The sequence below is a fragment of the Panthera uncia genome, chromosome A2 (assembly GCF_023721935.1).
Source record: "Panthera uncia isolate 11264 chromosome A2, Puncia_PCG_1.0, whole genome shotgun sequence".
Taxonomy (NCBI): Eukaryota; Metazoa; Chordata; class Mammalia; order Carnivora; family Felidae; genus Panthera; species Panthera uncia.
The window spans coordinates 70,681,878-70,703,762 of NC_064816.1; the positions used below are offsets into that span (position 1 = coordinate 70,681,878).

Sequence of the window (21,885 nt, forward strand, 5' to 3'; positions counted from 1 at the left end):
TCATTTTAATCTCATCTGCAAAGTCCCTTTGGCCGTGTAAGGAAGTATACTCACAGGTTCACATGGACACCTTTGGGTGGGCCATTATGTAGCCTACCACATCCTCCCCTCTGTATTCTCAAGGCCACTTTTCTATTTCAGACCTCATTATCTCCCCTGAGAGTACCTTATCATCTCAAAAATCTTCATATATAGTCTCTCCCTACTCCAATTATTTCTACAGACACCATCACCAAACAAATCCTCACTGTTCAGTGAATGTTAAATGCTCCAAATTCACTCATTTCCCTTCTCTTTTTAGTAGCTATTCCAAACCTTCACAATTTATTCCAAACCTTTCTGTCTTCAAGTTAACACCATTCCAAAGTCTTTTCTTAACATTGTTTTACTTCTATTTTGCAGAAATAAAAAAAATTATCAGGCATAGCTCCCACCTACAAGCTTAATCTGTATCTCCATCTACCTCACATTTTACCTGATCTCAGAATAGAGGTGTTCTTCTTCCTATCCAAGACTAACTCTTTTATAATGCTATCAATGCCATACTCTCTAGATCTTACTTCAAAGAGTATGGGCCACAAACCAGCAGCATTAGCCTCATCTGGGAGTTTGTCAGAAATGCTGTATCTCAAGCCCCAACCCAGACCTTCCGATTCAGAGTCTGCATTTTAACAAGATCCTCACTAAAGTTTGAGATGCACTATTCTAGGCTCCTCCATGACTATTCCACTATTTGTGACTTCAACCCTTTGCTGTCCATTTACTATTTCAAGGATTAAATAATTCATCTTTAAAATCTTTAAAAACAAACAAGAAAAATACGTACATAAATACATACATATAAAAAAAACAAACAATGGTATTTTTGTATTTTATCTTTTTCTCTGCTTCCAATTACAACCAAATTCTCTACATACATACACCCCTCAAACCCCTATAATTTGGCTTGTATCCTCACTGAAATTAATTACTAGGGTGAACAATGACCTATCTTTGGGGTGGGGGAGGAATATCAACATGTGTGATGACCTTCTTCCCACTTCCAACTAACCTACAAGTACCTTCAACACAATACAGATAAAACTATTAAGTCCTCTCCAAATCCACCCCTTTTCTTCTCAGGCAATAGCAGATTCTGAAATTCTGAAACAGCAAAGATCCAGAAATCATTCTATATTCCATATGGTCCTTTTCCTCTCTCCTCCCATATCCAACTGATCTGCAAGTCCTGCCAATTGTACATCTTAAGCATCTCTCTAGTTGTCTAGGCTCTTTGTCCCATAGCTACTAGTTCTCATTTGGTCCTACATCACCTCTCACTTCGCCCAGTCTAACAGTCTCCTTTCCAGACTCCTCACCTCAAACCTCTATCCTTTCCAATTTAGTCTCCATACCACCACCTGAATCTTCCAGTTACCCCTGTAACAAAGCTCTAGACAACCTTGCACTGCATACAAAGACCTCGTCCAGCCATCCCAAAACACAGAATGCCTTTCTTATATTCCTCTCTTCATCTCTGGTACCTGGTAAGTACAAAGATACCTCATATCATAACAAAAGGTCTACTATACCTCTATAAAGCCTTCCCTCATTATGCCAGAGAGCTGGAGATGTTCCTTGTCCTATGATCCTGCCTCATTAGAATAACAGATAATTTGTCTTCCGCAAATAGACTGAGATCAACTGTATCTTCATAGCCCTAACTAGCACCAATGTGGCAATGGCAGATAGTCAATAAATATTTGCAGAATTAAGCACCTGCTGAGAATATTCCTATTGAATGGAATTCATCTTCCTTATCCTAATATTAAGGTGCTGCATGATCTAATTCTAAACTACCTTTCCTTATCACATTCTGAATCTGCCTAATATTGCCATGCCTTTACTCACAGACTCACCTACTGAGAATATTCTCTTCCCCTCCATGTTCTACTGAAGTCCTACAAGGCCTCATTCAAGAGCTCTTACTCTAAAAGCCTTACCGCCAACTCCAAGAAAGAAGAAAGCTCTTCTTTCTTTGAACTCCCCATAGGGCTTTATCTGCATCTTTCTTAAGATGTTTACCATTCTTAACTTTGTATTTTAGGTATTTACCACATTGTCTACTAGACTATATCCTCTTTGAGCAGCAGAAACCAGGTAGAATTCATTTTTGTTTAATCACTCCACAGTCCTTAGCATAATACCACACAGATGATAAGTCTTTTCCTGAGTAAACAAACATACCATATTGCATGTCTCAGTTTACAAAACACTTTTATAAACATTGTTCGTCTGACTTGCTCTTCACAGCAACCAAAGTACACAGAAAGATGAGAGAAACTAAGAAGAGAGTTAAAAATTTTATGTAGAGGCCAAGAGCTATAAAGAAGTAGAGTCGGGGCGCCTGGGTGGCGCAGTCGGTTAAGCGTCCGACTTCAGCCAGGTCACGATCTCGCGGTCCGTGAGTTCGAGCCCCGCGTCGGGCTCTGGGCTGATGGCTCGGAGCCTGGAGCCTGTTTCCGATTCTGTGTCTCCCTCTCTCTCTGCCCCTCCCCCGTTCATGCTCTGTCTCTCTCTGTCCCAAAAATAAATAAAAAACGTTGGGAAAAAAAATTAAAAAAAAAAAAAAAAGAAGTAGAGTCAATACTGAATACCAAGTCTTCCAATTGAAACCCAGGCGTTCTTTATTGCTACCACATCAAACTACATCCTTCCCCTCCATTTATTTCTTACTTGCCTTTATGGATCAAGTTAAAGTCCCAACTCTGTAACCTCCCCATTTGCTGAATAATACTTGTGACATACTGTCTTGTATTCTATGTCTATCAAAAATATAAACTGGATTATACCACACCTTTGCCTAAAACTCTCCAATGGCTTCTCACTGCATTTAAAATTAAAATAAAAATCTTTGTTGTGATCCACAAGACCCAAACTGCCTCTCATCTTCATTACACTCTCCTTTACTCACTAGGTCCCAGTCACTAGTCTCTTTTATGATTCTTCAAAGTTATGCTTCTTCCTGGTACCTTGGCAATACTGTTTTCTCTTTCTGGGATACTGAGATCATCACATAGTTGCTCTTTCTTGTCATTCAGGGCTCCATATATTTATCAACACCACAGTGAGCCTCTCCTCAGAAAAATAAATAAGCACATCATGTTCCCTCCCCCCTTCCACCACTGTCTTGTTTATTACTCCATCCCAGTGCCTAGAACTGTGTCTGATATGTAATAAGGAATCAAAAGATATTTATTGAATTGATGAATAAAAGAGCAAAGCACATGTTTATCATCTATTCTCTAACTGCCCATAAATGCTAACTTTGTATAACTGATACCCAGCTAACTAACAGGCAAAGGTCCACTGATGAAATTCTACTTAAACTAAAAAGATTTGAGACAGAATAACATTTAGCTAATTAGCTTCTTCATATAAACACTGAGATGAATTTATCATTTTATTAACCATTTTATATCCATTATCCCATAGGGATTTAATGAACAAAACTAGTTTTTCTGTTGTAAAACTATATTCATTCCTTATTTTTAATAACTAGAGTCTCTTCTTGATTAGAAAAATATGTAATCACAGAAGAAATGCAAATGGCCAGTAAAGAAATTTAAATGCTCTCTTCTCTCTCATAACCAGAAAAGGCAAAATAAAGCAATGGTAATTAATTTGCATCCATCAGAATGTCAAAAATTGGAATTCTGAAAATATAATTTATGAAAATGCACAGAAATGGTCAGTTACATAAATTATCAGAAGGAATATAAAATTACTCAGCCTTTTTAAAAGGCAGTTTGGTAATATCTATCAAATGCTTTTGATCTGCAATTTCACTTACGAGAACATATCCTACAAAAACATTTCCATATGTGTCAAAAAGTTATTACACAGATACTCTTTAAAGGACTGACTATAATACAGAAAAAATGAAAAAACAGTGCCCAACAACTGATAGGTAAATAAAACTTGAAACATTTCAGTATGGAATTCTATGTAGCCAATTTGGAAAGATCTTCAAATACTACTGCTAAAAAAAAAAAAGTAAATAAAAATTTATGGCATAGTCACATTCTTAATGTTTACATGTACACGTTTGTATGAAAGTATATACACAGAAAAAACGTATACACCAACTACGTACAGAGTTATACATTTTAAAAGGAACAGGAACAAAAAGGACATCAAGGGTAGCTTTCACATCTTGCTGTATATTCTTCTGTATTGTTTTCAAGTATCTCATATATAAGGGTTTTTTTTTAATGTTTATTTATTTATTTTGAGAAAGAGAGCAAGCAAGCAGGGGAAGGTGCAGAGAGAGGGGGAGAGAGAGAATCCCAAGCAGGCTCCATGCTGTCAGTGCAGAGCCTGATGGGGGCTCAAACCCCGGTGAGATCATGACCTGAGCCGAAAACCAAAAGTCAGACACTTAGCGGACTGAGCCACCCATGCACCCCTCATATGTAAGTTTTAAATACAAACAGTATGGGTTTTTAAAAAAGGTAACACAATTTCATTGTAGAAAACTGAAAAGTACAGAAAAGTTTAAAAATAAATACTCATAGATCTTGCCCATGGTTCTGTAGTAGCTTGTATGCCCTTGACTGCTACTGTTACTCTCGAATAAACCCACTTTTGTTAGTAAAAAATAAATTTTTAAAAAAATTTTAATGAAAATAAACACCAACAGTGGTGCCTTGCTGGCTCAGTTGGTAGAGCATGCAACTCTTGATCTCGGGGTCGTGAGGACAAGTCTCACACAGGGCATAGAGATTACTTAAAAAACAGTGAGTATTCAAAACTCATCAAAAGAATACACAAACACCAACAGAAAAGTTTAAAGATGAATACCACCAGAAATTACAACAAACCAAAATCTATGCTATAAAGAAAACTTGTCACTTTCTTTAATAAAAATAAAAAAGGCTGCACAAATTATTCTTACTACAGTACACCACCTCTTAACCTTAAAAAATTAAATTTAGAAAATCATGACTACTTAAGTAACACTAATTAAAGAAAATACTGTGAACATTAATGCATATATTTTTAACAATAAAACATTTTTCAAATGTTCCTGTAGGAAACCAATATAGCTAATCATTATCATTACACACATGCTACAAAATAGAAGATTTTCCTCTTTTCCTGGACTCTGTAAGAGTAATAAATAATTACACAGGCTCATATGTAAGGGTCAAGCAAGGCATCTAGAATTTTTCTGACACCAAAAATTAGACCCCAAGGGAAACAACTTTAACCAAAAAATAAAAGTAGGATTTATGAAAAATTCATAGCTAACATCATTTTGTGGAAAAAGACTAAAATGCTTTTCCTATAGGATCATCAGGATCAACACAAGGAAGTCTCATTTTACCACTTCTAATAAACACTGTACTTGAGGAGCACCTGGGTGGCTCAGTCGGTTAAGCGTCCGACTTCAGCTCAGGTCATAATCTCACGTTTCGTGGGTTCAAGCCCCACATCGGGCTCTGTGCTGACAGCTCACAGCCTGGAGCCCGTTGCAGATTCTGTGTCTCCCTCTCTCTCTGCCCCTCCCCTGCTCACACTCTGTCTCCGTCTCAAAAATAAATTAACATTAAAAAAATAAATTAAAACAAAACCCACAAAACATTGTACTTGAGATTCTAGCCACTGCAGCTGAGCAAGAAAAAATAAGTAAAAGGAATCCAGACTGTATCCATTTGCAAATGACATAATCTTGTATACAGAAAATCCTAAGAAATCTACTAAAAACTATTAGAACTAATAAGCAAGCAAGATGGCAGGATACATGATCAATGTAGAAAAATCTATTGTAGTTCCAGACACTAGCAATGAACAATTAAATGAAATTACAAAAACAACTCCCATTACACTGAAAAAGTATACTTAGGAATAAATCTAACAAAAAAAAGTTCAAGGATTATTCCCTGAAAACTTCAACATACCACTGAAAATATTGAAGGGACATAAATAAATGCAAAGACATTCCATACTCATATATTTTATGACTTACCATTAAGATGGCAATACTCTCAAATTGATCTCCAGATTCAGTGCAATCCCTATGAAAATCCAAGCTGCCTTTTGGCCAGGTAAACCTAAAATTCATGTGGAAATGCAAAGGACCCCTCTCCTCCTCCAAAAAAGAGGGGGAAAGGTCAAAGCAATGTAAAAGAGTAAAGCTGAAGGACTTGCACTTCCTGATTTCAAAAATCACTGCAAAATTAGAATCAAGCACTTCCTAATTTCAAAAACTACTACAAGATTAGAATAATCAAAACTGTATGGTACTGGCTAAAGATGGACATGTAAAATCAATGGACTAGAGCTGACAGTCCATATATAAACCCTCTCATTTATAGTAAGTGGATTTTCAACAAGGGTGCCAATACAATTCAATGGCGAAAAAAATACATAGCCTTTTAAATAAATAGTGCTGGCACAACTGGTTTTCCACACAATAGAATAAGGGTGGACTTCTTTCTCTCACCATACACAAAAATTAATCCAAAATAGATCAAAGATCAAGATGTAAAAGCTAAAACTATAAAACTCTTAGAAGAAAATATAGGAATAAATCTTTGTGATGTTCAATTAGGCAAAGACTTCTTAGATACAACATCAAAGCACAAGCAACAAAAGAAAAAATAAACAGGACTTCATCAAAATTAAAAACTAATGTGCATTAATGGATGTCAACAAAGTGATACAATGGGGGAAAAATGCAAATCATGTATCTGTAGCACAATTTAATTGCTCCTAGTCATTGTACTTGGGTTGTTTCCAGTTTTGTTGTTTTATTTTTCTTTTTTTTACTAGGTAGGCATTATACCTCCCATTTTACAAAGTAGAAAGACCAGAGCTCAAAAATTGAATTGCTTGATATTGCTCTGTTATGAAAGCAACAGAATTAGTACCTAAATCCACATCTATATAATTTCTAGTCCTTGCTTTTTCCTTTATAGTGGATATTTACCCAGTCAACCCAAGGTAGAAAGACTACTGTCTGCCAACCAGACAGTAGTCTTTTGGTTGTTCTGTTAACACCTCGCCCTAGGAATTCTCTTTTTTCTTCTTATGAGTCCATAGACAATGACTCAAAAGCTAAGTGACTTGTCCAAAGTTTACACTGTGAGAATGGCCTGAGCGGTTACAAACAAGTTACCTAGGGAGAGTCCATTATTTTGCACTAAATTAAAATGAACTCTCGTGAATACAAGAGTTCTTCTTTCTAGAAGAAATGTCATAGTCATATTAGTACCTAGGATATATAAAGAATTCAAGACATTCAACAATAAGAAGAAAACCCAATTTTAAAATAGGTGAAGGATATGAATAAACATTTCTCCCAAAAAGATATACAAATGGCCAATAAACATATGAAAAGCTGTTCAACATCATTAGTCACTAAAGAAATGCAAATCAAAAGTACAACGAGATACCAGGACAGATGTAATAAAAACAGACAACTATTGTCAAGGATATGCAGAAATTGAAACCCTCATATATAGCTGGTTGGAATATAAAAAACGATGCAGCCACTTTGGAAAAGAGATTGGCAGTTCCTTAAGATGTTAAACAGAATTACCACATGACCCAGAAATTCCACTCCTAGGTATATATATATCCAAGAGAAATAAAACAGGGGCACGTGGGTAGCTCAGTCGGTTAAGTGTCTGACTTCAGCTCAGGTCATGATCCTGCAGTTCATGAGTTCATGAGTTCAGGCTCTGTGCTGACAGCTCAGAGCCTAGAGCCTGCCTCCGATTCTGTGTCTCCCTCTCTGCCCCTCCCCTGCTTGCTCTCTCTCTCTCTCTCAAAAATAAACAAACATTAAAAAAAAAAAAAAGGAAGAAAAGAAATAAAAACATACCTCATGCAAAAAAAATCTCATGCAAAAACTAAACACAAACGAAAACAAGAAACTAAACACAAATGTTCATAGAAGCATAATTCATAATAGCCAAAAACTGAAAACAACCCAAATGTCCATCAACTGACAACAAAATGTGGTATATTCATACAATGGTACACTATTTTTCCCTAAAAAGAAATGAAATACTGATGACACATGCTACAACATAGATGAACCTTAAAAACATTAAGCTTAAATGAAAGCAGTCATAAAAAACCGTGAATCATATGATGCCATTTATATGAAATGTCCAAAATAGGCAAATCCAAAGAGATAAGAAGTATATTGGTAGTTGCCAAAGATGTGGGGAGGTGAGAATGGAGACTGACTACTAACAGGCACTGAGTTTCTTTTTGGAGTGATTAAAATGTTCTAAAATTAGTGGTGATGGCTGCACAACTCTGTGACTATACTAAAGGCCACTGTCTGTATCAGTTAAAATTAGAGTAAATTGCATGGTAGGTGAATAATATCTCAAAAAAGATGTTATTTTAAAAACTAGAAAAATTCAATATAAAACTGAAATGTTTTGTGTTTATTTGAAAAGTATACTTCCTTTCATGTTCCTTATGAAACACTAAAAGTTAAGAAGATTAAAGACACATGACTGACTTTTTGCGGATTTGCTCAGGCAAACAAGTTCTAGTCCACTGAGCACATAAACTGTGTTTGTCTTCATGTTTCACTGAACCATGCCCTGAGATATGTTTTTGAAGAGAGAAAAAGGAAAGATGGTGAGAAAAGTAGAGGGAAAGCTTAATACTTGATTTGCACAAAGGCACATATTTTTGATAGGTCCAGCTCTAGCCATTATTGATTTATTCATAAATCAATATTAGACTCTATTAATATTAAAAGGATTTTTTTTTCAAATTCTGAGGTGCTGGATATTTTCTTATCCAAACCAATTTAACATCATTTGTTAGGTATCTATTTCCTATCATGTGCTGTGGTAGGTGCTTAAGAGACAGTAAGATTAAAAAAGAACCTCATGAGACTTACAATCCAGTGACTGAAGCAAAAACAAAATATTATGTAAAATCTTGTCAAACTACCCAAGCCAGAAGTGGAATAACTTAAAGTAACAAAGGGGGGGGGGGCGGGGGAGGAAAGTCCATGTAGAATTCCATACCCAGCAAAAATATCTTTCAAAATAGAAACTTTTTCAGACAAACAAGACAGCAGAGTGGCATTGGTAAGAAATGCTGAAAGGGGTGTCTGGGTTAAGCATCTGAATCTTGATCTCGGCTCAGGTCTTGATCTCAGGGTCATGAGTTTAAGAGTTTAAGCTCTGCGTTGGGTTCCATACCCAGTGTGGAGCCTACTTTAAAAAAAAAAAAAAGGCTAAAAGCTATTTCTCTCCCTACAGCAAAATACTACCTCAAAACTTGGATCTACACAAAGGCATCAGAAGTGTTTCAAAAGGTACATTAAGAGGTGGCTTCGTGGCTCAGTCATTAAGCAGCTGACTTTGGCTCAGGTCATTATCTCACAGTTTGTGAGTTCGAGTCCCACATCAGGTGAGCGTCAGTCCTGCTTTGGGTTAAACACAAGTCCCAGGTGAACACCGCTTCTCTCTTTCTCTCTGCCCCTCGTGGGATTCTTCCTCTTTCTCTCTCTACCCTTCACTCACTTGCACCCTCTCTCTCAAAAAAAAAAAAAAAAAAAAAGAGGTATATATTAGATATAAATTTTTTTCTCATTTTTTTAATTTCATGTCTATAAATAACGTACATAAGTCATACTTCTGTAGAAATAACACATATGACAAGAATAGTACATAAGAAGAGAAGGAGGAAATAGAAGCATACTCTTGCAATATTATATTATACATGAAGGTAGCCTGTGATAAACTAAAGTGGTACATTATAAAACCAAAGAGAAAGTCTTTGTGACCATAAGTTAGACTCAGATTTGCTAAATTAGATTTTATCAAATTCTGCTTTTCAAAACTACTGTTAAGGAAAGGCAAGCCACAGAACAGGAATACTCATTTACAAACTGACAAAGCTTATATCTATAATATGTACAGAACTCTCACAATTCAATAAAGCAAATAGCCCAATTCATAAAAAATATGGACAAAACATTTTAAGACACTTCACAAAAGATATGAAGAGCAAATAAGCATATGGAAAGATGCTTAACATTATTAGTCATTACAGAATTGCAAATAAAAGCACAATGATGTACCATTACACGTCCACCAGAATAGCTAAGAACAAAGACTGATAAAAACAAGTCAGGATTTGAAGCTACCAGAATGGTCATACATTACTGACTAGAATGAAAAATGGTACAACCATTTTGGAAAAGAGGCTGCTTATAAAGTCAAAAACTCACTTCCTATACAACATAGCAATCCCACTCCAAATTTATTCATGAGATACGCAAACAGAAAAAAACTATTCAAATGTTCACAGCACCTTTGCTCATAATAGCCAAACACTGGAAACTTAAATGCTCATCAACTGGGTGAATGGACAAGCAAATTATGGTATATCCACCGACTGTAGATGTAAATGGAATACTACTAAACAATAAAAAGAAACAAACCACTGGGGCACCTGGGTGGCTCAGTCGGTTAAGCATCCAACTTCAGCTCAGGTCATCTTGCGGTTTGTGAGTTCGAGCCCCACATTGGGCTCTGTGCTGACAGCTCAGAGCCTGGAGCCTGGAGACTGCTTGGGATTCGGTGTCTCCCTCTCTCTCTGCCCCTCTCCCCATCATGCTCTGTCTCTGTCTCTCTCTCAAAAAATAAATAAACATTAAAAAATTTAAAAAAAAAAGCACTCAAATGCACATCAACAACAATGAATTTCAAAAGCATCTAAGTGAATGGCAGACACCAAAGATTACATACCATATAATTCTACTGATATGAAGTTCAAGAAAGATAAAATTAATGTGACAAAAAGCAGATTAGCAGTTGCCAAGGACCACATGCAGAACAGGGGACAAACTACAAAGGGGCACAGGGAAGTTTTTGGGATAATAGAAATGTTCTTTATCATGATTGTGTAGAAGATACACAAGTATATCTATTTGTCAAAAGCATTTAATTTTATACATAAATTGGGAAATTATACTGTATGCAAATTATACCTTAATAAAACTGACTTTTTTTTAATGAATGAATGAAATATGTCCAGTATACCTGGGTGGGAGGGGACAACTCAAATTAATTCAAGCCTGGATGTGAGAGGTCACTTCTAGATGACATTAATGAAGAGGACACCTCAACTATGGCTGGAAGAATGGACAAGGAGGATTAGCCAATTGAGAGAAGGGCATAAACTAAAGTGTAGGGCACCTGCAATTCCATGTTTTTAACGTAGTAAAGAGTCCAGCTTGCATTGTGATCAGCATATATAAATAAAGGTAGTGTGGGTCGGTCTGGGGTAAGGAATCATAAATGCCCAGTTCAAGAATTTGATTCGGTAAGTATGCTTCAGAGAAACATGACAGAATCCAAATGGTATTTTAAGATTAATCTGAACGCAGAAAACAGGAAAGTGTCTGAGAGGAAAAACCCAAAGCAAGCAAACCCCACAATAAAAGCGTAAAGTAAGGAATTTCAAAACCAAAGTAAGAACAGATAAACTAAAGACCACTGCAAAAGGACCAACAGAACAAGCAATTCACTAGAACTGGGGAAGAACAAGAGGCAAGTGAAGTATTACTGCAGTTTTGGACCTAGGTGCCTTGGAGAAATTGTCACTTAAAACACATGAATACATGGGGGGTGGGAGGGAGGGGAGGGTGGGTGATGGATATTGAGGAGGGCACCTGTTGGGATGACCACTGGGTGTTGTATGGAAACCAATTTGACAATAAATTTCATATATAAAAAAAAAAAAAACCATAAATACATGCATAGCACTTCTTAAAACAAAACATTATATAAACAACGTTAAAAAAAAAAACAAAAAACAAACCCATGAAAAATAGTTGCTATGCCACAGAAAGTTAATACCCCTAATACACAAAAAAGCTTACAAATTAATAAGAAAAACAACAAAGAGAATAAATCAAGAAACTAAAACACTCAATAAATAGATGAAAATAAAGTCAGTCTTATTAGATATTAAAGAAAAGCAAATAAAAAAATAATGGCGTATCTGACAGCTCCGAGTGATGATAGGGCTGAGGAAATGAGCAGTGGCACATTGTTGGGAAATAAAAAACGGTAAGAGCCTTCTGAAGGACAATATGACAGTGTATCAAAATTACAAATATGAGTACCATTTCTGACCCAACAATTTTACCTCTGAAAAGTCCAATATATGGGATTTAACGGGACAAATGCACATACAAAATATCTGCAACAAATACATACACATGTCAAAAATAAAAAACTAAGATTCTAGCAAAATGGAGTTGGCCAAATAAGTTACAGTACATCCATACAACAACAAAAGCCAATAAAAAGACCATACTACAGAGTACAATGTACAAAACAGCATTGTAGTATATTCCCATAATTCCTAAGATTTATATAAAATCTTTTGTCTCTATGCTTTGCATATATGCATAAGTCCCATATATTATGCAGAGAGAAGTCTAGAAGAATGTTATTCAGAAATGTCAAAGATGATCATCTCAGGTGGTTGGATTCAGAAGGACTTTTAATCTCTCACACTGTTCTGTAGTAACCGAAAAACCATGATTCTCTAGAATCTTTGTAAACAGGTGAAAAATACTGAAGAGAAGCATCAGAAGAAGAAATGATTTTAAGAATGGTGAAATAATTAACTTAATATTAAATAAAGTAAGTTTGGAGAATCAATAACATATCTCAGTGAAAGTGCCTCTGTGCAACTGAAAATGCAGTAACAAAAGTGGGGAGGCATGCAGCCCATTAACTACTTTCAGTTTTCAGTTCCTCTCACTACCTTTTTCATTTCTTTTTTATAAACTCCAGTTTTTAAATGAGCAAAGGGGAAAAAAAGAGCAAGACAAACCAAGAAACAGACTCTTAACTATAGAGAACAAACTGATGGTTACCAGAGACAAAGGGATGAAGGAATGGGTTTTGAAATAGGTGATGGGGATTAAGGAGTGTACTTGTCATGAGCGCCCGGTGTTGTACGGAAGTGATGAATCACTATATTGCACACGTGAAACTAGTATTACACTGTACATCAACTAACTGGAATTTAAATTAAAACTTTAAAAATAAATAAATTCCAGTTTCTAACCTAGATTTTATTCTGTACATTCATTTTGTTTTCCAAATACATTAAGCAAACTAGATTCTCTCACGATTTACATATGTAGAAATTCAAGTAACAAAAATCACTGCAAACAAGTAGTACTTCTGATTCTAGCTTGATACTTTTGTTTCTGACATCCACTTAAAAGCATATAAATATCTAGCTATGAAACAAAGCCAACCAAAACCAAAATAACAGCAATAAAAATTTAAATGAGGGGTGCCTGGGTGGATCAGTCGGTTGAATGTCTGACTCTAGACTTCACCTCAGGTCGTGATCTCGTGGTTGGTTCGTGGGTTCAAGACTCCCACGTCCAGCTCTGGCCAGCAGTGTGAAGTCTGCCTGGAATTCTCTCTCATTCTCTCTCTCAAAGTAAATGAATAAATTAAAAAAAAAAATTAAGTGATATTCATAGAGAAAGTGTAAAACAACAGATTAAAATGATCTAAAATATAAATATTAAGCAATATTAATTTTCAACTTATTTTTCAGAAACAGCTACAATTTTTCAGTTAGGAAATAAAGCTTGACATACAGTCAACTTGTTCAGAAAATTTTCACCAAGAAAAGCATATCACTTATCTTGATTAGTACCAGAGTGCAAATATAAACACTAGGTCTGAATTTATTCTACTCACACAGAAAACGAGTCCCAGCATCTTCAACTCATGCCAGTAAAGAAGCAGCTAGAAAAAGAAGTTCTTAGCTTTTCTCCTTACAAAATAAAATAATTACTTCATCTATCCTAGAGTATATGTGAACCAAAATAGCAAGTATTTTTTTTTTAATTTTTACTTATTTATTTTGAGAGAGACAGAGAACGCAAATGGGAGAGGGGCAAAGAAAGGGAGAGAGAATTACAAGCAGGCTTCATGCTCAGCATGGAACCCAGACGCAGGGCTTGTGGGATCATGACCTGAACCGAAATCCAGAATGGATGCTTAACAGAACGAGCCACCCACGCATCCCCAAAATTCCAAGTTTAGAGACACAACTGGATTCTGCACAAACGCTGATTTTCATTAATCTATGGTGAAAAAATGCTATCTAAACTAACTCAACCACTAATCAATACACTTTAAAATTTATCCTCTAGGAGGTTACAATCTTAGAGAGAAAACACAAATGTACGCAGCCAAATAATTAGAATATTAAATAGAATTTTTTGAAGCTCTATAACAAAGATAAAGCAAAGTGCTGCAGTAATATAAGAATTAACTTTTTCTAGATGAATGGAGCAAGACCTCAACATGGTTCAACTGGAGCTAGGATTTGAATGCAAAGCCGGAAGCAGAGAAGAGGGAAAAACAGGGGCATTTCAAGGTAAAAGAACAGCAAGAGCAAGAATACAGAGAAATAAAAGGGCCTCTGGAAATACAATTCTGATAGAATGGGGCCTGATCATAAAAGGTATTACCTGAAAATCCACTGAAAAGTCTGGACTTAATTCTATAAAATGGAAGTGACACAATCTAACCAAGACTTTAAGAAAATTCTCCTGATGGGGCGCCTGGGTGGCTCAGTCGGTTGAGCGTCCAACTTCGGCTCAGGTCACGATATCACGGTTCGTGGGTTCGAGCCCCATGTCGGGCTCTGTGCTGACAGCTCAGAGCCTGGAGCCTGCTTCAGATTCTGTGTCTCCCTCTCTCTCTCTGCCCCTTCCCCACTCATGCTCTGTTTCTCAAAAATGAATAAATGTTAAAAGAAATTAAAAAAGAAAATTCTCCTGATAAAGAATGAAGTGGGAAGAAAGGGATGGAAGAAGAGAGAAGAAAAGAATGATAACAGGAAGTCTGAGTGAAAACTAGGGCCTGAACTAAGGTGCTGAATGAAAATGAAAACGGGAGAAATACCAGTGTTAGAACAAATATATGATAAATGGGGCAGGGCACCTCGGTGCCTCAGTCAGTTGAGCAGCGTCTTGATATTCGGCTCAGGTCAGAGTGTCACAGTTTGTTGGTTCGAGACCCATGTTGGGCTCTATACTGACAGTGCAGAGCCTGTTGGGATTCTCTGTCTCCCTCTCTCTCTGCCCCTCCCTCACCTGTGCTGCCTCTCAAAAATAAATAAACTTAAAAAATATACATGTGATAAGGACTACATAGATATAAATGCTGGGTAAAGTTTGGTCAGAGAAGAAGCAAAACACAAGCCTACTTTGAACATGAAATAAGTAACTACAGGTTTGGACACTTAAGACACTTCACCTAAATTTCCATTCCTTCTGTGTATTTCTTCATTTATTCTAGTATCCTATACACTCAACACTTTTAAAAAGCATTTTAAGAATTACATTCATCTAAGGATGCTACCATTCTAGTAAGTACAAACCAAATCAGTAGCATTATCGGTTAATAGGAGCTTTTTCATTATCCGGAGTGGTTTTATTTTACATATTTTTGAACACAGATTTTAAGACAATACACTAAATAAATCATGACAGAGGTATCCCACATCATATGCAAGTAAATACTAATAACTTCACTGATTTACACCTAGGGTCCACCCATCTTTAGATTTTCAGGGTCTCTGTAATGGAGGCTTTTGCTCCATTTAGAATAGAACTTCCACAATTTCAGACACAGAACCAATTACAGTATATATAACAATTTATTATACTGGTTGTAACTGATGAGACTTGAGTGACTTCAGATCAAGACATTCCATTACAAAACAACTGTCAATAACTAAGTATAATTAAAGCCTTCAAGGAATGTTCTTAGACTCATATTCATAAAAACTACAAGTTAATAAAGACCAAATGAGCTGAAACAATCTTTAGAGAAGAATTTCTTTTTTAAAATTTTCAAAATGCTGCAAAGATGGCCAGGAAAAAAAAAATCAATAAATAACCAAACAGGGAGATGAATTTCAGCAAAACAGATTATCACATGAGGGGGTCAGCTCCCTTGAAAGCCAGCTCCCTTTAATGCATGACAATACCAATACCTAATATCAAGAACACATACTTCAGTCAGCCCTGGGTTTGAATCCAAGCTGACTTAACTTTTTATAGCTTCAGTTTCCCAGTCTATCAATAGAAGTGTATCTTAGGGGATTTGAGGGTGAATGTATGGTAAGTATTTACCAATGCCTGGCATATAGTAAAATCCAAATCTCAGTACCATTCCCTCCCTTTATTAAACAGCTCTCTCTTCAGTACACTCTCACACTTACTATAGGGCCAGTCAGCAAAATTATGTGACTTCCCACAGCCCGATAGTCAAGCAGTAAAGAAAATATGGTAAACTGGTTACACAGAGAAAACGTAAAGCTAAGGAGGAACTGATGAAAAGAAAAGCAGGAGGAGAGGACTGAAAATTCAGATGAAGGCCTAGAGAAAACTGTGATTTAGAAGTCACTAGAATGGAGAGGATTTATTCTAGGAATTAACACCAAGAAAAAACTTCATACCATGGTTTCAATACCATTTTCAATGTGCATGCATTTCCTTAAAATATTACACTGACAATTTATGAATACATTAGGTCCATGTGGACTGGTAAAAGATCTCACTGATATTTCTCATAGCATAGCACATGGTCTCTATTAAATACTTATGCAATCCAGGCCCACTCTAATATTTCACATGCTCCATAAGCTCCATCATCCCTTCATTTACCCATTCAACAATTATTAGGAGACTACATGTGCCAGATGCCATGCTGAACACCAGGAATACAGTGGTGGGCATGACAGGATAGCTGCCTTCACAAGGCTCACGATCTAGCAGTCTATTCATTAAACAACATGAGACACTTAAGACATTACTAAATTCTGAAAGTAAATAAAACTTTTAGCATTAAACTGGACAAGTTCAATTTCCTAAACAGTTATAACACATTTGTTATATTTAAAAATCTTTAAAAACCACACCTCACGAAAAATGAAGTTCTTGGCCCTAGAGAAGAAAAGAAGACATGGGAAGTGTCTTTACATTTTAAAGAGGTAGCATACAGGTTTGCTCTGTATCATTCCAAAGGGATAAACTTGAAGCAATGGGTAGAAAGTTATATGGAGATAGATTTCTGTTTCAATGTGAAGAATTCTAATAATTCAAACTATGCAATAACTCAACATTACATTTCTATCATAATCTATAGTATTTCTATACTTTACAAAACACAAATTTTCACTTAATCCTTGAAATAATCCAAAAATCACAAGCATTTTCCCATTACAGTTCAGAAACGGGAGCCTTTAAGAGAGGGTCTTGCTAAGTCAGGACTAGAATTCAAGTCCCAAATCTAATGGAACAGGCCATCTCAAAATAATGTTTTCCCAGGTCTGGATGTTTCAGGCACACACCAAATGCAAATGGACAGCTGTCAGGAATGTTGGCCAAGATACTCTAAAGCCTCTTCCAAATCCAATCCATTAGAAATACTGGTGGTCAGTATAAACACCATGAAAAGATTCAGCAATGAATGGCCCTCTAGAATGCAAGCTTCATGAGGGCAAGGACCTCATCTCCCTTCACCAATCTATTCCAGTCCCTAGAACAGTAACTGGCATATAATGTGCTTAATAAATATTTGCTAATAAAGATGAATAATCCTAATCATACATACCACTACTCTACAATATATATAAAATACACAGCACCATAGTGCAGGGCCTTGCTAAAGTAACCAGCAACTAAAAAACCAAACAAACACATAAATCTACTCTTATATTGCATCATACGCTTAAAAATTACAATGTAAAGCGCTGAAACTTAACCTAATCAGTTTTCAAAAACAGTCAACTGCAAAAAAAAAAAAAAAGAAAGAAAAAGAAAAGAAAGCAAGCCTTTTGGCAAACCTAAAATATTTTAACTAAAAGTAAAATGCAAAGTCTTACAAGATATAAAAGCTAAGTGGTCACTGTTAATAGTCTTTATTAAGGCATCAACTAGCATTTTAAGTGTACTTGAACACTGTAAGAAACACATGTACACAGATGTTTTCATTTAAAGACAAACTCACACCCAGATCTCTACTCCAATCACATCTTCACAAATATTTACTAGGCTGACACTTCAAAGAGATCTGCTAATTTTACAGATACATGAATTGAGATTCAACATAATTTCTACTTAGAGATTCTTAGCATCCACTTGGCATTACTGCAAACTAAGGCCAATAGGAAAAGCATAACAGATGCAAACGTCATTCTGTAATACCCTAAAATATAAGGCCTAGAATTTCCAGACAGCTCAAGGAATTAAGAACCTACAAAATATTCAAAAGTTATTTTTAATTCACTTTGCTTCACAGGTATGCATATATCAATGCACACACTTTTCCTGAAGAATTACATAACAAGGTATAACAACTACATAAAAGATTTACTCCAATTTCACTAGATTAAATTACCCCTTTTAAAGATTCCTGAACAAAGATCCTGATATATAAAAGTATAGCTAACTTATGGTAAATGTAAACAGTAACTTAATGTAATGGTAAATAGTGTAATAGTGTAAGGATGTACCAGACCATTTGCTTGGTCACACCAATTAATTATACGTCATTAGCAACTGGGTGTCATCACAAACCAACAGAGAAACCACAATGTTGTCATTTTTTTTCTACTTTTGAACACTTAAAAAAACATTCCGCACAAGAATATCACAAATCGGGCATCTTCCTTGTCTTGAGAATTTAGAACTATAAGGCTTCTACATCTTAAAAGAATAAACTTTACAGAAAACCTTTTTCTATCGTTGTATTAATCACCTGAAACATCTGAAATGTACATCTAACTAACATCAGCAAGTGATTCTGATTCTCTCCTACAATATTTAGGCCCTAGCTGCAGTCCGTTCCTAAATCTCCAACGATGAAACCTCTTCATAGGACTTTCAAAATGATGACGAATTAAAACGTCTAGGTTTACCCAAAGTAATTGTGCTGGAAAAGCAAAGAGCAGTTGAGGGAAATCTGTGAATATATCAATGCAACAAGTTGAAAACTTTGAACTCTTTCTTAGAAATTTTCCCTGCACGAGCGAGAAGAAAAAAACTGCGGGACCTGTTGCTTTGTCCCTCCAACCCACTAAAAGGTGTCGTGGGCGCGCGAAAACGCCTCTCCCGACTTGAAGCCCAGTCTGAAGATGGGTTTTCTAGGGCCGGTTGTAGAGCTAAGTGGCTCCAAGAGGCCAATCACCACTTTCCCTGCCCCCTGGAGATCTGGCCAGCGCTGCAGAGGACCGGCGCGCACCAGGCGGCGGACTCACCTGATCACCGGGCTGTAGGGGCTCCGGGAGCGGCGCCAGCTGCTGCTGCTGTAGGGGCTCGGGGACACGTCGCCGCCCCGCTCGTAGGAGCTGTGGCGGCTGTAGCTGGGGGAGCGGCGGCGGCTGTAGGGGCTCGGGGAGCGTGGCAGCCGCCGAGAGTACGGGCTGCTGCCACCTCCTGCCGGGCTGGGGGACTTGCGGCTTCTCAGGCTCTGCGAGGCCCTGTGGGACACCGGGCTGTCGTCCCGGCCTCCCAGCGGGCTCAGGGACCGCTGCCGCCGCCTGTAGGCCTTGGGCTCGCTCTTGTCCTCCCGGTAGGCCTTGGGCGGCTCCTTGTAGGCCGAAGGCGGCTCCTTGGACGACTTAGTCCGGCTCCGGTGAGCCTTCAGGTCTCGATCCTTGCGGCTACTGCTGCTGCTAGACGTGGCCGAGGCGCTTTTCCGGCGGCCGCCGCTGCTGCTGCTGCTGCCGCTCTTAGCGGCCTCGGCCCGCTCCTCGCCGCTGTGGCTGTGGCGGCTGCGGGACTTGGAGGCCTCGCTGCCGCCGCGCTGCCCGTCCCGCCGCCGGTGCTCGCGGTGGCGCTCCTTGCTGCGGCCGCTGCTGCTGCGGCGGTCCCGGCGGGGCCTGCGCTCCGACCCCTCCCCGCGCCGCTGGGTGCCGGAGGAGGAGGCCGGACTCCCGCCGCTGCCCCCCCGTTCCCCCGGCAGCCGTCGCCGCCGTTGCCGCGCTGGCCCCCCCCCAGCAGCAGCCCCTGCTCGGACTGGGAGCTCACATCCTCGTATTCCACCAGCGGGGTCACACCCCCGCCGCTACTAGCACCGCCACCGCCGTCCTGCTGCGGCTGGGGCAGCGAGAAGACCCGACGCTTCTCCGCCTCCTGCCCGGCGCGGGGCCCGCGGCGCCGCTTCTGCCGCCCTCCTGCGCGCCTCTTGCCTCTCGCCAGCCGCTTGACCTCCAGAGGGGGGCCCGGGCTGAAGCAAGAGGAGGAGGCCGCGGCGGCGGCGGCTGCGGCGGCGGCCGTGCCGGGAGCAGCCAGGAAGAGCAGAGGCGGCGGGGGCGGCGGCGGTTGCAGGAGCTGCGGCTGCAGGAGCGGCAACAGCAGCGGCGGCTGCTGAGGGGACAGGAATCGCCTCCGCTTGCGGCGTTCCTCCAACTTCTTCTCCGCCCAGCTCAGGCCCCCGCCTCCCCCCAGCGCCGTGTCCGAGCTGCTCGGCATCGCCTAGAGCCCGCCGCAGAGCGCGGCGCGGGTGCGGCCTCCTCCCGGGTCAGATCCTGGCCATCTCCCCCGCCGGAAACGGGAACTGCGGCGGCGGCGGAGGGACACCGAGCACCAGGGCCGGCCAGGGGACGCGCCACGATAATCCGGGTCAGGACTCGGGTCCCTGGGTTCCAGGTCACAGTGGGGTATGCAGCGGCCTCCGGGCCTGAGGGAAGCAGGAATCCTGGTGGCAGAGCTCGCGATCGTGCTCGTCGTCCTCTCCTCAGCAGCAAAAACACCAGATGCGCCGGGCGCTGACCTGCGGGGGAGTCCGGAGTCCTCCAAGTGCCCCCGGGGGTGGGGGAGCGGCCTCGGCCGCGCTCTCGGCTCGGGCAGCGCAACGCGGAAGTACCACCTTCGTCTCCGCTTCACTCCATCGCGCCCTGACGTTGGGTGCGAGTTCAGGGGAGGGGAGTGGGCGAGACAACAACACGCCTCCGCCGCCGCCTCCTCAGCGTCGACGTCGTCCTCCTGTGGTGGCGGCGACACACGGAGGGCGCCTCGGAAGTGGCCTGGGCCTGACAACAACTCCCGGCCTAGGGCCTCGCGCACTCTGCCGCCCGCAGGGACGGGCGGCGGGGCGGGGCGAGGCGGGGGCGACCGGGCTGCGGCTCACGGTTGGGGCAGCGAGTGTGCGGGGCTGGGCGGGGGGCTGTTTCCGGGGAGATAGGGGGGGGGGGGGGGGAAGTTTCTGAGCCTGTGGCGGTGGGTTCGGGCCCTGACTTTCTTCTTCCTTCGCCGCCGCCGCGAGCAGAGGTGGCGGAGCTCCCTTTTCCTCCGCTCCCCCCCCCCTCCACGAGGAGGCTCCTGGTGTGCGCGGCCGGCCCCGGCTCGCTCCTCCCCTTCCCTCGCCGATCTTCGTCAGGAGGAGGGAGGGCGACGGGACTTGCTGGTTGGGCCCTAACCTCCACAACCCCTCCTTCTCGCCTCTCTCTTTCGGCCTTTCCCCTCGGCCCTGACGCAAGGCCGGGGACGCGCACGCACGTCACGCTTCGAGAAAGCCGAAGGTGAGTGGTGTCGGGGCAAAGGAGGCGGGAACAAAGATGCCGCGCACCAGCGTGCTCGTTCCCGCCGGAGACGGGCGTGCGGGCCGGAAGTGGCGTAACGTAGAAACGGCTCCACTTCCGGTGAGGGTGGGACTCTGTGTGAAGAAGGGTTAAAGAAAGGAGAGGTTTCGTGTACCGCCCACTGCTGTCGCTCGAGAGTCTCGCAGTGATGGCACGCCGGTCGTGCCTGTTGCGTCCAACGCGGTGTTGCACCGCCCGCCTGTTGAAAGGTCACGG

General features: G+C 40.3%; 1 protein-coding gene across 1 annotated transcript in view; it reads right to left on the reverse strand.

Moving 5' to 3' along the window:
- The window catches only part of CDK13 (cyclin dependent kinase 13), a 118,708-nt gene extending 97,033 nt beyond the window's left edge, over positions 1-21,675 (reverse strand). The window contains 3 exon segments of the mRNA XM_049642756.1: positions 19,345-20,036; positions 20,038-20,082; positions 20,084-21,675. Of these exon segments, the coding sequence (XP_049498713.1) occupies positions 19,345-20,036; positions 20,038-20,082; positions 20,084-20,560 (1,214 nt within the window). The 5' untranslated portion in view covers positions 20,561-21,675.
- Between the last annotated feature and the right edge of the window lie 210 nt (positions 21,676-21,885).